The sequence below is a fragment of the Oncorhynchus gorbuscha genome, unplaced genomic scaffold, assembly GCF_021184085.1.
Source record: "Oncorhynchus gorbuscha isolate QuinsamMale2020 ecotype Even-year unplaced genomic scaffold, OgorEven_v1.0 Un_scaffold_572, whole genome shotgun sequence".
Lineage (NCBI taxonomy): Eukaryota > Metazoa > Chordata > Actinopteri > Salmoniformes > Salmonidae > Oncorhynchus > Oncorhynchus gorbuscha.
The window spans coordinates 159,415-173,115 of record NW_025745406.1 but is presented as its reverse complement, the minus strand read 5'-3'; the positions used below and the strand labels follow the sequence as shown (position 1 = coordinate 173,115).

Below are 13,701 nucleotides of genomic sequence, written 5' to 3'. Positions count from 1 at the left end.
TAGGGATGGTGCCAGGTTTCCTCCAGTCTTGGCACGCTTGGCATTCAGGCCAAAGAGATCAATCTTGATTTCATCAAACCAGGGAATCTTGTTTGAGAGTCTTTTCGGTGCCTTTTGGAAAACTCCAAGTGGGCTGTCATGGGCCTTTTACTGAGGAGTGGCTTCCGTCTGGCTACTCTACCATAAAGGCCTGATTGGTGGAGTGATGCAGAGATGGTTGTCCTTCTGGAAAGATCTCCCATCTCCACAGAGGATCTCTGGAGCTCTGTTAGAGTGACCATCGGGTTCTTGGTCACCTCCCTGACAAAGGGAAAGTGTTGAACCCTGGGTGCTGGCAGTATGGAGTGATGTTCAACCTCCTCTCCTCCTGTCTCCTACAGGGCTGTGTTGTTGAACCCTGGGTGCTGGCAGTATGGAGTGATGCTCAACCTCCTCTCCTCTCCTCCTGTCTCCTACAGGGCTGTGTTGTTGAACCCTGGGTGCTGGCAGTATGGAGTGATGTTCAACCTCTTCTCCTGTCTCCTACAGGGCTGTGTTGTTGAACCCTGGATGCTGGCAGTATGGAGTGATGCTCAACCTCCTCTTCTCCTCCTGTCTCCTACAGGGCTGTGTTGTTGAACCCTGGGTGCTGGCAGTATGGAGTCATGCTCAACCGTTTTCTCTCCTGGTGTCAGGGCTGTGTTGTTGAACCCTGGGTGCTGGCAGTATGGAGTGATGCTCAACCTCCTCTCCTCTCCTCCTGTCTCCTACAGGGCTGTGTTGTTGAACCCTGGGTGCTGGCAGTATGGAGTGATGCTCAACCTCTTCTCCTCTCCTCCGGTCTCCTACAGGGCTGTGTTGTTGAACCCTGGGTGCCAGTATAGCTCCATCCTCAACCTCTTCCCTCTCCTCCTGTTTCCCACTGTGTTGTTGAACCCTGGGTGCTGGCTAGGAGTCCATCCCTCACCCTCTCCTCCTGTCTCCTACTGTGTTGTTGAACCCTGGGTGCTGGCAGTATGGAGTGATGCTCAACCTCCTCTCCTCCTGTCTCCTACAGGGCTGTGTTGTTGAACCCTGGATGCTGGCAGTATGGAGTGATGCTCAACCTCCTCTCCTCTCCTCCGGTCTCCTACAGGGCTGTGTTGTTGAACCCTGGGTGCTGGCAGTATGGAGTGATGCTCAACCTCCTCTCCTCTCCTCCTGTCTCCTACAGGGCTGTGTTGTTGAACCCTGGGTGCTGGCAGTATGGAGTGATGCTCAACCCCTTCTCCTCTCCTCCTGTCTCCTACAGGGCTGTGTTGTTGAACCCTGGGTGCTGGCAGTATGGAGTGATGCTCAGGTCCTCCTGTCTCCTACAGGGCTGTGTTGTTGAACCCTGGGTGCTGGCTGATGGAGTCTGCCTCCCTGCTGCCTGTCTTAGCAAACAACTGGGGGCTAGAGGAGGGGACAGGGACCTGCCTCTTAACTCTCTGCCTCTGCTCCTGGACCCAGGATCCCTCACCCCGGCCTCCTGCCCCCTCTCTGCAGTGTTTCACCAGTGCAGTTACTCTCCTGACCGCCAGGTCAGGAAACCCTTACCTGATGAACTGTCCCTGCTGCCTGTCTTAGCCCTGGGGGTAGAGGAGGGGGACAGGGTCCTGGATCTCTGGCTCCTGGAGGAAGGCCTTGGCTATACTACAGACTGCTGACCCAGGTCAGGAGCATTACACTGTTAGGGGGTAGAGGAGGGGGACAGGGTCCTGGAGGGAAGGCCTTGGCTATACTACAGACTGCTGACCCAGGTCAGGAACATTACACTGTTAGGGGGTAGAGGAGGGGGACAGGGTCCTGGAGGAAGGCCTTGGCTATACTACAGACTGCTGACCCAGGTCAGGAGCATTACACTGTTAGGGGGTAAGGGTGTAGGGGATAAGGGGTTAGGGTGTAGGGGATAAGGGGTTAGGGTGTAGGGGATAAGGGTGTAGGGGTTAAGGGTTAGGGTGTAGGGGCTAAGGGGGTTAGGGTGTAGGGGCTAAGGGTGTAGGGTGTAAGTGGGTTAGGGGGTGTAGGGGGTTAGGGGCTAAGGGTGTAGAGGGTTAGGGTGTAGGGGCTAAGGGTGTAGGGGCTAACCCCTTAAGGGTAGGACTGTTAACCCAGGTCCTGTTAAACTCATTAATGGGCTGTTCCACCCCCCCCTGACTGGTTAACACCATTATATTGTTAACTTGAGTCAGTCTTATCTGTCGTTGTGTTCCAGCTCTGTTGTGTTGTAATGAAATGGACCCACACCGACGTGATTGGCTGGCCAAAACCCTGGAATCCTTCATCCCCCAATCGCTGAGCAGCAGAGTCACGGTGTCCAATCAGGATGGACGGATCTTTGGGCAGAGTGAGGCCGGAATGTATGACAAGGTGAGGGAAGAAGACACAAGGGCTCCATCTCAGTGTGTCGTGCATCCTATCTCCTTACCTGCTTCCTTCCCATCCGTTTGGTAGGAGACGCGACATCTCAGTGCATCCTAGCTCCTTACCTGCTTCCTTCCCATCCGTATCTATAGGAGACGCTCCATCTCAGTGCATCCTATCTCCTTACCTCCTTCCCATCCGTATCTATGGAGACGCTCCATCTCAGTGCATCCTAGCTCCTTACCTCCTTCCCATCCGTATCTATAGGAGACGATCCATCTCAGTGCATCCTATCTCCTTACCTCCTTCCCATCCGTATCTATGGAGACGCTCCATCTCAGTGCATCCTAGCTCCTTACCTCCTTCCCATCCGTATCTATAGGAGACGCTCCATCTCAGTGTGTAGTGCATCCTATCTCCTTACTTCCTTCCCATCCGTATCTATAGGAGACGCTCCCTCCCTTCAGACTGGTTTCTCCAATGGGTTTTAAGAAGGGGCTAGGAGACGCCCCCTCCCTTCAGACTGGTTTCTCCAATGGGTTTTAAGAAGGGGCTAGGAGACGCCCCCTCCCTTCAGACTGGTTTCTCCAATGGGTTTTAAGAAGGGGCTAGGAGACGCCCCCTCCCTTCAGACTGGTTTCTCCAGGGTTTTACTGGTTTCTCCAGACTGGGGGTTTTAAGAAGGGGCTAGGAGACGCCCCCTCCCTTCAGACTGGTTTCTCCAATGGGTTTTAAGAAGGGGCTAGGAGACGCCCCCTCCCTTCAGACTGGTTTCTCCAATGGGTTTTAAGAAGGGGCTAGGAGACGCCCCCTCCCTTCAGACTGGTTTCTCCAATGGGTTTTAAGAAGGGGCTAGGAGACGCTCCCTCCCTTCAGACTGGTTTCTCCAATGGGTTTTAAGAAGGGGCTAGGAGACGCCCCCTCCCTTCAGACTGGTTTCTCCAATGGGTTTTAAGAAGGGGCTAGGAGACAGGCTGCAAGGAGTCCTGGACTGAGGAAGAGCCATGTTAAGTGGTTTTAATTTCTCTGAAGTGAGCGTCTCCAACCTGCAGTTCCAGCAGGGGGCGCTGTTGTTCCTCTGAACGGTCGTCAAATCAGATCCCGTTTATTTGGTCACATACGCGTGTGTTTAGCAGATGTTATTGCAGGTGTAGCGAAATGCCTGTAAATAACACAACAGCCCAGATCAGTTGAAAGACACACTGCAGCTATCCTTAACGTTTCCTGCTGAAGGACAATATGCCAGTATGAATCCAGTCGCGGACTCACACGTAACGGAACCATTTATCTTTGTTTGCAAAATAATATATATATATATCTTTTTTTAGACAAGTTAAAAACTCCATGGTGGTGTAGTGACGCCTCCATCTGTAGGCATCACTACAGACCCTGGTTCAATTCCGGGCTGTATCACAACCCCGCCGGGATCTGGAGTCCCATAGGGCGGCGCACAATCGGCCCAGCATCGTCTGTGTTTGGGGGGGGGGTGTCGTCAAAATAACATTTAGTTCTTAACGGACTCGTCTGGTTAAATAAAGGACTGTTAAAGGGAGACTCCAGGATGTTGACAGGGAGGTCTTTTATCTACTTCCTGTCACATGATCCCCTGTGTACGGGTTGACAGGGAGGTCTTTTATCTACTTCCTGTCACATGATCCCCTGTGTACGGGTTGACAGGGAGGTATTTTATCTACTTCCTGTCATATGATCCCCTGTGTACGGGTTGACAGGGAGGTCTTTTATCTACTTCCTGTCACATGATCCCCTGTGTACGGGGTGACAGGGAGGTCTTTTATCTACTTCCTGTCACATGATCTCCTGGATGCCATGTGTGTCTCTGTGTACGGGTTGACAGGGAGGTCTTTTATCTACTTCCTGTCACATGATCTCCTGGATGCCATGTGTGTCTCTGTGTTCGGGTTGACAGGGAGGTCTTTTATCTACTTCCTGTCACATGATCTCCTGGATGCCATGTGTGTCTCTGTGTATGGCTATAGTCCTCGTTCTGCTCTGTATGTTTTGGGTTTTGACTCTTGTACACAAAGTTTGTTGTTGTTGTTGCAGAGTCTCAATAGATTGGGGTTTTTGTCCCATTTTGGTTAGTGAGTGGGACTCCAGATTTCACAACCACAGAGAGCAAATCATTTTGTGTGTTAACAGTGGGTTAACTGGTCTAGTGGGTTAACTGGTCTAGGAACAGTGGGTTAACTGGTCTAGTGGGTTAACTGGTCTAGGAACAGTGGATTAACTGGCCTAGGAACAGTGGATTAACTGGCCTAGGAACAGTGGGGTTAACTGGTCTAGGAACAGTGGGTTAACTGGTCTAGGAACAGTGGGTTAACTGGTCTAGGAACAGTGGATTAACTGGCCTAGGAACAGTGGATTAACTGGCCTAGGAACAGTGGGGTTAACTGGTCTAGGAACAGTGGGTTAACTGGTCTAGTGGGTTAACTGGTCTAGGAACAGTGGGTTAACTGGTCTAGGAACAGTGGGTTAACTGGTCTAGTGGGTTAACTGGTCTAGGAACAGTGGGTTAACTGGTCTAGTGGGTTAACTGGTCTAGGAACAGTGGGTTAACTGGTCTAGGAACAGTGGGTTAACTGGTCTAGGAACAGTGGGTTAACTGGTCTAGGAACAGTGGGTTAACTGGTCTAGTGGGTTAACTGGTCTAGGAACAGTGGGTTAACTAACTGGTCTAGGAACAGTGGGTTAACTAACTGGTCTAGGAACAGTGGGTTAACTAACTGGTCTAGGAGCAGTGGGTTAACTGGTCTAGTGGGTTAACTGGTCTAGTGGGTTAACTGGTCTAGGAACAGTGGGTTAACTGGTCTAGGAACAGTGGGTTGACTGGTCTAGGAACAGTGGGTTAACTGGTCTAGGAACAGTGGGTTAACTGGTCTAGGAACAGTGGGTTAACTGGTCTAGTGGGTTAACTGGTCTAGGAACAGTGGGTTAACTGGTCTAGGAACAGTGGGTTAACTGGTCTAGGAACAGTGGGTTAACTGGTCTAGGAACAGTGGGTTAACTGGTCTAGGAACAGTGGGTTAACTGGTCTAGGAACAGTGGGTTAACTGGTCTAGGAACAGTGGGTTAACTGGTCTAGGAACAGTGGGTTAACTGGTCTAGGAACAGTGGGTTAACTGGTCTAGGAACAGTGGGTTAACTGGTCTAGTGGGTTAACTGGTCTAGGAACAGTGGGTTAACTGGTCTAGTGGGTTAACTGGTCTAGGAACAGTGGGTTAACTGGTCTAGGAACAGTGGGTTAACTGGTCCAGTGGGTTAACTGGTCTAGGAACAGTGGGTTAACTGGTCTAGTGGGTTAACTGGTCTAGGAACAGTGGGTTAACTAACTGGTCTAGGAACAGTGGGTTAACTAACTGGTCTAGGAACAGTGGGTTAACTAACTGGTCTAGGAACAGTGGGTTAACTAACTGGTCTAGGAGCAGTGGGTTAACTGGTCTAGTGGGTTAACTGGTCTAGGAACAGTGGGTTAACTGGTCTAGGAACAGTGGGTTGACTGGTCTAGGAACAGTGGGTTAACTGGTCTAGGAACAGTGGGTTAACTGGTCTAGGAACAGTGGGTTAACTGGTCTAGGAACAGTGGGTTAACTGGTCTAGTGGGTTAACTGGTCTAGTGGGTTAACTGGTCTAGGAACAGTGGGTTAACTGGTCTAGGAACAGTGGGTTAACTGGTCTAGGAACAGTGGGTTAACTGGTCTAGGAACAGTGGGTTAACTAACTGGTCTAGGAACAGTGGGTTAACTAACTGGTCTAGGAACAGTGGGTTAACTAACTGGTCTAGGAACAGTGGGTTAACTAACTGGTCTAGGAGCAGTGGGTTAACTGGTCTAGTGGGTTAACTGGTCTAGGAACAGTGGGTTAACTGGTCTAGGAACAGTGGGTTGACTGGTCTAGGAACAGTGGGTTAACTGGTCTAGGAACAGTGGGTTAACTGGTCTAGGAACAGTGGGTTAACTGGTCTAGTGGGTTAACTGGTCTAGGAACAGGGTTAACTGGTCTAGGAACAGTGGGTTAACTGGTCTAGGAACAGTGGGTTAACTGGTCTAGGAACAGTGGGTTAACTGGTCTAGGAACAGTGGGTTAACTGGTCTAGGAACAGTGGGTTAACTGGTCTAGGAACAGTGGGTTAACTGGTCTAGGAGCAGTGGGTTAACTGGTCTAGGAATAGAGGTTAACTGGTTTAACTGGTCAGTGGGTTAACTGGTCTAGGAACAGTGGGTTAACTGGTCTAGGAACAGTGGGTTAACTGGTCCAGTGGGTTAACTGGTCTAGGAACAGTGGGTTAACTGGTCTAGTGGGTTAACTGGTCTAGGAACAGTGGGTTAACTAACTGGTCTAGGAACAGTGGGTTAACTAACTGGTCTAGGAACAGTGGGTTAACTAACTGGTCTAGGAACAGTGGGTTAACTAACTGGTCTAGGAGCAGTGGGTTAACTGGTCTAGTGGGTTAACTGGTCTAGGAACAGTGGGTTAACTGGTCTAGGAACAGTGGGTTGACTGGTCTAGGAACAGTGGGTTAACTGGTCTAGGAACAGTGGGTTAACTGGTCTAGGAACAGTGGGTTAACTGGTCTAATGGGTTAACTGGTCTAGTGGGTTAACTGGTCTAGTAGGTTAACTGGTCTAGGAACAGTGGGTTAACTGGTCTAGGAACAGTGGGTTAACTGGTCTAGGAACAGTGGGTTAACTGGTCTAGGAACAGTGGGTTAACTGGTCTAGGAACAGTGGGTTAACTGGTCTAGGAACAGTGGGTTAACTGGTCTAGGAGCAGTGGTTTAACTGGCCTAGGAGCAGTGGTTTAACTGGTCTAGTGGGTTAACTGGTCTAGGAACAGTGGGTTAACTGGTCTAGTGGGTTAACTGGTCTAGGAACAGTGGGTTAACTGGTCTAGGAACAGTGGGTTAACTGGTCCAGTGGGTTAACTGGTCTAGGAACAGTGGGTTAACTGGTCTAGGAACAGTGGGTTAACTGGTCTAGGAACAGTGGGTTAACTAACTGGTCTAGGAACAGTGGGTTAACTAATTGGTCTAGGAACAGTGGGTTAACTAACTGGTCTAGGAACAGTGGGTTAACTGGTCTAGGAACAGTGGGTTAACTGGTCTAGGAACAGTGTGTTAACTGGTCTAGGAACAGTGGGTTAACTGGTCTAGGAACAGTGGGTTAACTGGTCTAGGAACAGTGGGTTAACTGGTCTAGGAACAGTGGGTTAACTGCTCTAGGAACAGTGGGTTAACTGCTCTAGGAACAGTGGGTTAACTGGTCTAGGAACAGTGGGTTAACTGGTCTAGGAACAGTGGGTTAACTGGTCTAGGAACAGTGGGTTAACTGGTCTAGGAACAGTGGGTTAACTGGTCTAGGAACAGTGGGTTAACTGGTCTAGGAACAGTGGGTTAACTGGTCTAGGAACAGTGGGTTAACTGGTCTAGGAACAGTGGGTTAACTGGTCTAGGAACAGTGGGTTAACTGGTCTAGGAACAGTGGGTTAACTGGTCTAGGAACAGTGGGTTAACTGGTCTAGGAACAGTGGGTTAACTGGTCTAGGAACAGTGGGTTAACTGGTCTAGGAACAGTGGGTTAACTGGTCTAGGAACAGTGGGGTTAACTGGTCTAGGAACAGTGGGTTAACTGGTCTAGGAACAGTGGGTTAACTGGTCTAGGAACAGTGGGTTAACTGGTCTAGGAACAGTGGGTTAACTAACTGGTCTAGGAACAGTGGGTTAACTGGTCTAGGAACAGTGTGTTAACTGGTCTAGGAACAGTGTGTTAACTGCTCTAGGAACAGTGGGTTAACTGCTCTAGGAACAGTGGGTTAACTGCTCTAGGAACAGTGGGTTAACTGGTCTAGGAACAGTGGGTTAACTGGTCTAGGAACAGTGGGTTAACTGGTCTAGGAACAGTGGGTTAACTGGTCTAGGAACAGTGGGTTAACTGGTCTAGGAACAGTGGGTTAACTGGTCTAGGAACAGTGGGTTAACTGGTCTAGGAACAGTGGGTTAACTGGTCTAGGAACAGTGGGTTAACTGGTCTAGGAACAGTGGGTTAACTGGTCTAGGAACAGTGGGTTAACTGGTCTAGGAACAGTGGGTTAACTGGTCTAGGAACAGTGGGTTAACTGGTCTAGGAACAGTGGGTTAACTGGTCTAGGAACAGTGGGTTAACTGGTCTAGGAACAGTGGGTTAACTGGTCTAGGAACAGTGGGTTAACTGGTCTAGGAACAGTGGGTTAACTGGTCTAGGAACAGTGGGTTAACGCCTGTTCAGGGGCAGAACGACAGATTTGTACCTCTCTCTCTTATCTCCTCTCCCACAGAGGGTTATAGGATTAGCTCTCGTTCTCCTCTGTGGCTCTCATTAGTGCCGTCTCACTGACTGTAGAGGCCCTGTGGAGGAGAGGAGCCCACGCCTCTACCCACCGGAGGAAAACCCATCCTATCTCATCCCCCCTCAGCAGCTAGCATCACACGTCACTTAGCATCACACAGAGACTCTACGTTACAGTCATCCTCTCTCTGCTCTGTTCTCTCTCTGTTGCTCTGTTCTATTCTCTCTGTTCTCTTCTCTCCTCTCTGTTCTCTCCTCTCTTTTCTCTCCTCTCTGTTCTCTGTTCTCTCCTCTCTGTTCTCTGTTCTCTCCTCTCTGTTCTCTGTCCTCTCCTCTGTTCTCTCCTCTCTGTTCTCTCTCCTCTCCTCTCTGTTCTCTTCTCTCCTCTCTGTTCTCTCCTCTCTGTTCTCTCCTCTCTGTTCTCTGTTCTCTCTTCTCTGTTCTCTCCTCTCTGTTCTCTCCTCTCTGTTCTCTCCTCTCTGTTCTCTCCTCTCTGTTCTCTGTTCTCTCTTCTCTGTTCTCTCCTCTCTGTTCTCTTCTCTCTGTTCTCTCCTCTCTGTTCTCTTCTCTCCTCTCTCTTCTCTCCTCTCTGTTCTCTCCTCTCTGTCCTCTCCTCTGTTCTCTCCTCTCTGTTCTCTCCTCTCTGTTCTCTTCTCTCCTCTCTGTTCTCTTCTCTCTGTTCTCTTCTCTCCTCTCTCTTCTCTCCTCTCTGTTCTCTTCTCTCTGTTCTCTTCTCTCCTCTCTGTTCTCTCCTCTCTGTTCTCTCCTCTCTGTTCTCTCCTCTCTTTCTCTCCTCTCTGTCCTCTCTGTTCTCTCCTCTCTGTTCTCTCCTCTCTGTTCTCTCCTCTCTGTTCTCTCCTCTCTGTTCTCTTCTCTCCTCTCTGTTCTCTCCTCTCTGTTCTCTCCTCTCTGTTCTCTGTTCTCTCCTCTCTGTTCTCTCCTCTCTGTTCTCTCCTCTCTGTCCTCTCCTCTCTGTTCTCTTCTCTCTGTTCTCTTCTCTCCTCTCTGTTCTCTCCTCTCTGTTCTCTGTTCTCTTCTCTCCTCTCTGTTCTCTCCTCTCTTTTCTCTCCTCTCTGTTCTCTGTTCTCTCCTCTCTGTTCTCTCCTCTCTGTTCTCTCTCCTCTCCTCTCTGTCCTCTCCTCTCTTCTCTCCTCTCTGTTCTCTGTTCTCTTCTCTCCTCTCTGTTCTCTCCTCTCTGTCCTCTCCTCTGTTCTCTCCTCTCTGTTCTCTCTCCTCTCCTCTCTGTCCTCTCCTCTGTTCTCTCCTCTCTGTTCTCTCCTCTCTGTTCTCTTCTCTCTCTCTCCTCTCTGTTCTCTTCTCTCCTCTCCTCTGTTCTCTCCTCTCTGTTCTCTCCTCTCTGTTCTCTTCTCTCCTCTCCTCTGTTCTCTCCTCTCTGTTCTCTTCTCTCCTCTCTGTTCTCTCCTCTTTCTCCTCTTGAAACAGAAAGGGGTTGATGGATTTAGGGGCTAGAGACCATGAGACTGGGGATCTTTCCTGTGTTGTGTCATTAGTGTTCTTCGTTGAATTAGAATACTAGTCATTTGAATAGTGCTCTCACCATGTATCTCTGTCTGTCTCTGCCCCCCCCCCCCCCAGAGCTTATGCCTCCCTGCTGCTGGTTTCATTTACTATCTCTAGATTTAGTGGTTTTGTTGACCCCCCCCCCCACCTATTAATTCTCTAATTGTCTTTCTCTCTCCCCCTCCCTCCCTCTCCCTCTCCTCCCTCTTCTCTCTCCCCTCTCCTCCCTCTTCTCTCTCCCTCCCTCCCTCCTCTCCTCTTCTCCCCCCTCCCCCCCCTCCCTCTTCTCTCCCCCTCCCTCTTCCCCCTCCTCTCACTTCCCCCTCCTCCCACTTTCCCCCTCCTCCCACTTCCCCCCTCCTCCCACTTCCTCCCTCCTCCCACTTCCCCCTCCTCCCACTTCCTCCCTCCTCCTCCCACTTCCTCCCTCCTCCCACTTCCTCCCTCCTCCTCCCACTTCGCCCCTCCTCCCACTTCCCCCTCCTCCCACTTCCCCCCTCCTCCCACTTCCTCCCTCCTCCTCCCACTTCCTCCCTCCTCCCACTTCCTCCATCCCCCTCCCTCCTCCCACTTCCTCCCTCTTCCCCCTCCCCCTCCCTCTTCCCCCTCCTCCCTCTTCCCCCTCCCTCCCCCTCTCTCCCAGGTTCTACTGGATGCTCCATGTTCTAATGATCGTAGCTGGCTGTTCTCTGGACCAGGAGGGGAGCAGCATGGAGCTGTGAGGCTGAGGGAGAGGGCCAGGCTGCCCACACTACAGACACAACTGCTCAGGTATGAATTAATGCTTTAATGATGAAATCAGCTTGGCAATATACAGACATACCTGGCCCACAACTAGATATACCTGGCCCACAACTAGATATACCTGGCCCACAACTAGATATACCTGGCCCACAACTAGATATACCTGGCCCACAACTAGATATACCTGGCCCACAACTAGATATACCTGGCCCACAACTAGATATACCTGGCCCACAACTAGATATACCTGGCCCACAACTAGATATACCTGGCCCACAACTAGATATACCTGGCCCACAACTAGATATACCTGGCCCACAACTAGATATACCTGGCCCACAACTAGATATACCTGGCCCACAACTAGATATACCTGGCCTACAACTAGATATACCTGGCCCACAACTAGATATACCTGGCCCACAACTAGATATACCTGGCCCACAACTAGATATACCTGGCCCACAACTAGATATACCTGGCCCACAACTAGATATACCTGGCCCACAACTAGATATACCTGGCCCACAACTAGATATACCTGGCCCACAACTAGATATACCTGGCCCACAACTAGATATACCTGGCCCACAACTAGATATACCTGGCCCACAACTAGATATACCTGGCCTACATACATACATACCTGGCCTACATACATACATACCTGGCCTACATACAGACATAACTGGCCCAAAAATAGACATACCTGGCCTACATACAGACATACCTGGCCCACGTCCAGACATACCTGGCCCACGTCCAGACATACCTGGCCCACGTCCAGACATACCTGGCCCACATACAGGCATACCTGGCCCACATACAGACATACCTGGCCCACATACAGACATACCTGGCCCACATACAGACTTACCTGGCCCACATACAGACTTACCTGGCCCACATACAGACTTACCTGGCCCACATACAGACATACCTGGCCCACATACAGACATACCTGGCCCACATACATACATACATACCTGGCCTACATACATACATACCTGGCCTACATACAGACATACCTGGTCTACATGCAGACATACCTGGCCTACATACAGACTTACCTGGCCTACATACAGATTTACCTGGCCCACATACAGACTTACCTGGCCCACATACAGACATACCTGGCCCACATACATACATACATACCTGGCCCACATACAGACATACCTGGCCCACATACATACATACATACATACCTGGCCTACATACATACATACCTGGCCTACATACAGACATACCTGGTCTACATACAGACATACCTGGCCTACATACAGACTTACCTGGCCTACATACAGACATACCTGGCCTACATACAGACTTACCTGGCCTACAAACAGACTTACCTGGCCCACATACAGACATACCTGGCCTACAAACAGACTTACCTGGCCCACATACAGACATACCTGGCCTACAAACAGACTTACCTGGCCCACATACAGACATACCTGGCCCACATACAGGCATACCTGGCCCACATACAGACATACCTGGCCCACATACAGACATACCTGGCCCACATACAGACTTACCTGGCCCACATACAGACATACCTGGCCCACATACAGACATACCTGGCCCACATTCAGACATACCTGGCCCACATACAGACATACCTGGCCCACATACATACATACATACCTGGCCTACATACATACATACCTGGCCTACAAACAGACATACCTGTCCCTTTTCCACTGTGGGGTTTTACACCAGAGTTTTGTGTTTCTACTTCTGAGGCCGGGGGTGTAAAAACAGTCCTGGGCCAGGCCTATGTTGACCTTTAACCTGAAAGCAATCCACAGCCCTCTCCTCCAGCTGCTACTGATCTGTCTCATCACATCCTGTCTCATCACATCCTGTCTGTTCCCCAGGTCTGCGCTGGCTGCGGTGCGTCCGGGGGGCGTGGCCGTCTACTCCACCTGCACGTTGTCCCGCTCTGAGAACCAGGAAGTGGTGGAGGCGGTCCTAAACACCTGTCCAGGGGTGGAGCTTCAAGACCTGGAGGAGGAGCTAGCCCTTCCACTCCAGGAACACTTCACCTTCACCCCGTTAGGCCACACCCCCTCGTTAGGCCTCCTTGTTGTTCCACAGCAGGGTCAGACCTGGGGGCCCATGTTCCTGTCGCGCATCAAGAGGATTCACTGATTGGTTGATTGACTCGCTGACTTCCTGTCGCGGATCAAGAGGACGAACTGACTGAGCATGTCAGACGCTGAGGCTGGTCTTCGATGGATTCCACAATGCAACATGTTTTCATGTGACGGCCTGATCATCACTGTTAATAAACGGGTCACTATTTAGCACCTGATCATCACTGTTAATAAACGGGTCACTATTTAGCACCTGATCATCACTATTAATAAACTGGTCTCTATTTAGCACCTGATCATCACTGTTAATAAACTGGTCACTATTTAGCACCTCATCATCACTGTTAATAAACTGGTCTCTATTTAGCACCTGATCATCACTGTTAATAAACTGGTCACTATTTAGCACCTGATCATCACTATTAATAAACTGGTCTCTATTTAGCACCTGATCCTACTGATCACTATTAATAAACTGGTCTCTATTTAGCACCTGATCCTACTGATCACTATTAATAAACTGGTCTCTATTTAGCACCTGATCCTACTGATCACTATTAATAAACTGGTCTCTATTTAGCACCTGATCATCACTATTAATAAACTGGTCTCTATTTAGCACCTGA

The 13,701-nt window shown here is 50.1% G+C and overlaps 1 protein-coding gene across 1 annotated transcript; it reads left to right on the top strand.

Annotated features, from left to right (window-relative positions):
• Nucleotides 1–1,817: 1,817 nt before the first annotated feature.
• LOC124018730 (tRNA (cytosine(34)-C(5))-methyltransferase, mitochondrial-like) lies at nt 1,818–13,400 on the top strand. Its single transcript, XM_046334086.1, has 4 exons — nt 1,818–1,847; nt 2,216–2,370; nt 10,870–10,997; nt 12,857–13,400. Exons 2-4 carry the CDS (start codon nt 2,236–2,238, stop codon nt 13,128–13,130), a joined length of 537 nt encoding a protein of 178 aa, XP_046190042.1. The 5' UTR covers nt 1,818–1,847; nt 2,216–2,235; the 3' UTR covers nt 13,131–13,400.
• Nucleotides 13,401–13,701: the final 301 nt, after the last annotated feature.

Excerpts from the sequence above, each read along its gene's own strand:
- LOC124018730 (XM_046334086.1), top strand. The coding sequence starts at position 2,236 with ATGGACCCACACCGACGTGATTGGCTGGCCAAAACCCTGGAATCCTTC. Across the intron at positions 2,371-10,869 it reads AGGCCGGAATGTATGACAAG|GTTCTACTGGATGCTCCATG; the intron begins GTGAGGGAAGAA and ends CCTCTCTCCCAG. Across the intron at positions 10,998-12,856 it reads CTACAGACACAACTGCTCAG|GTCTGCGCTGGCTGCGGTGC; the intron begins GTATGAATTAAT and ends TCTGTTCCCCAG.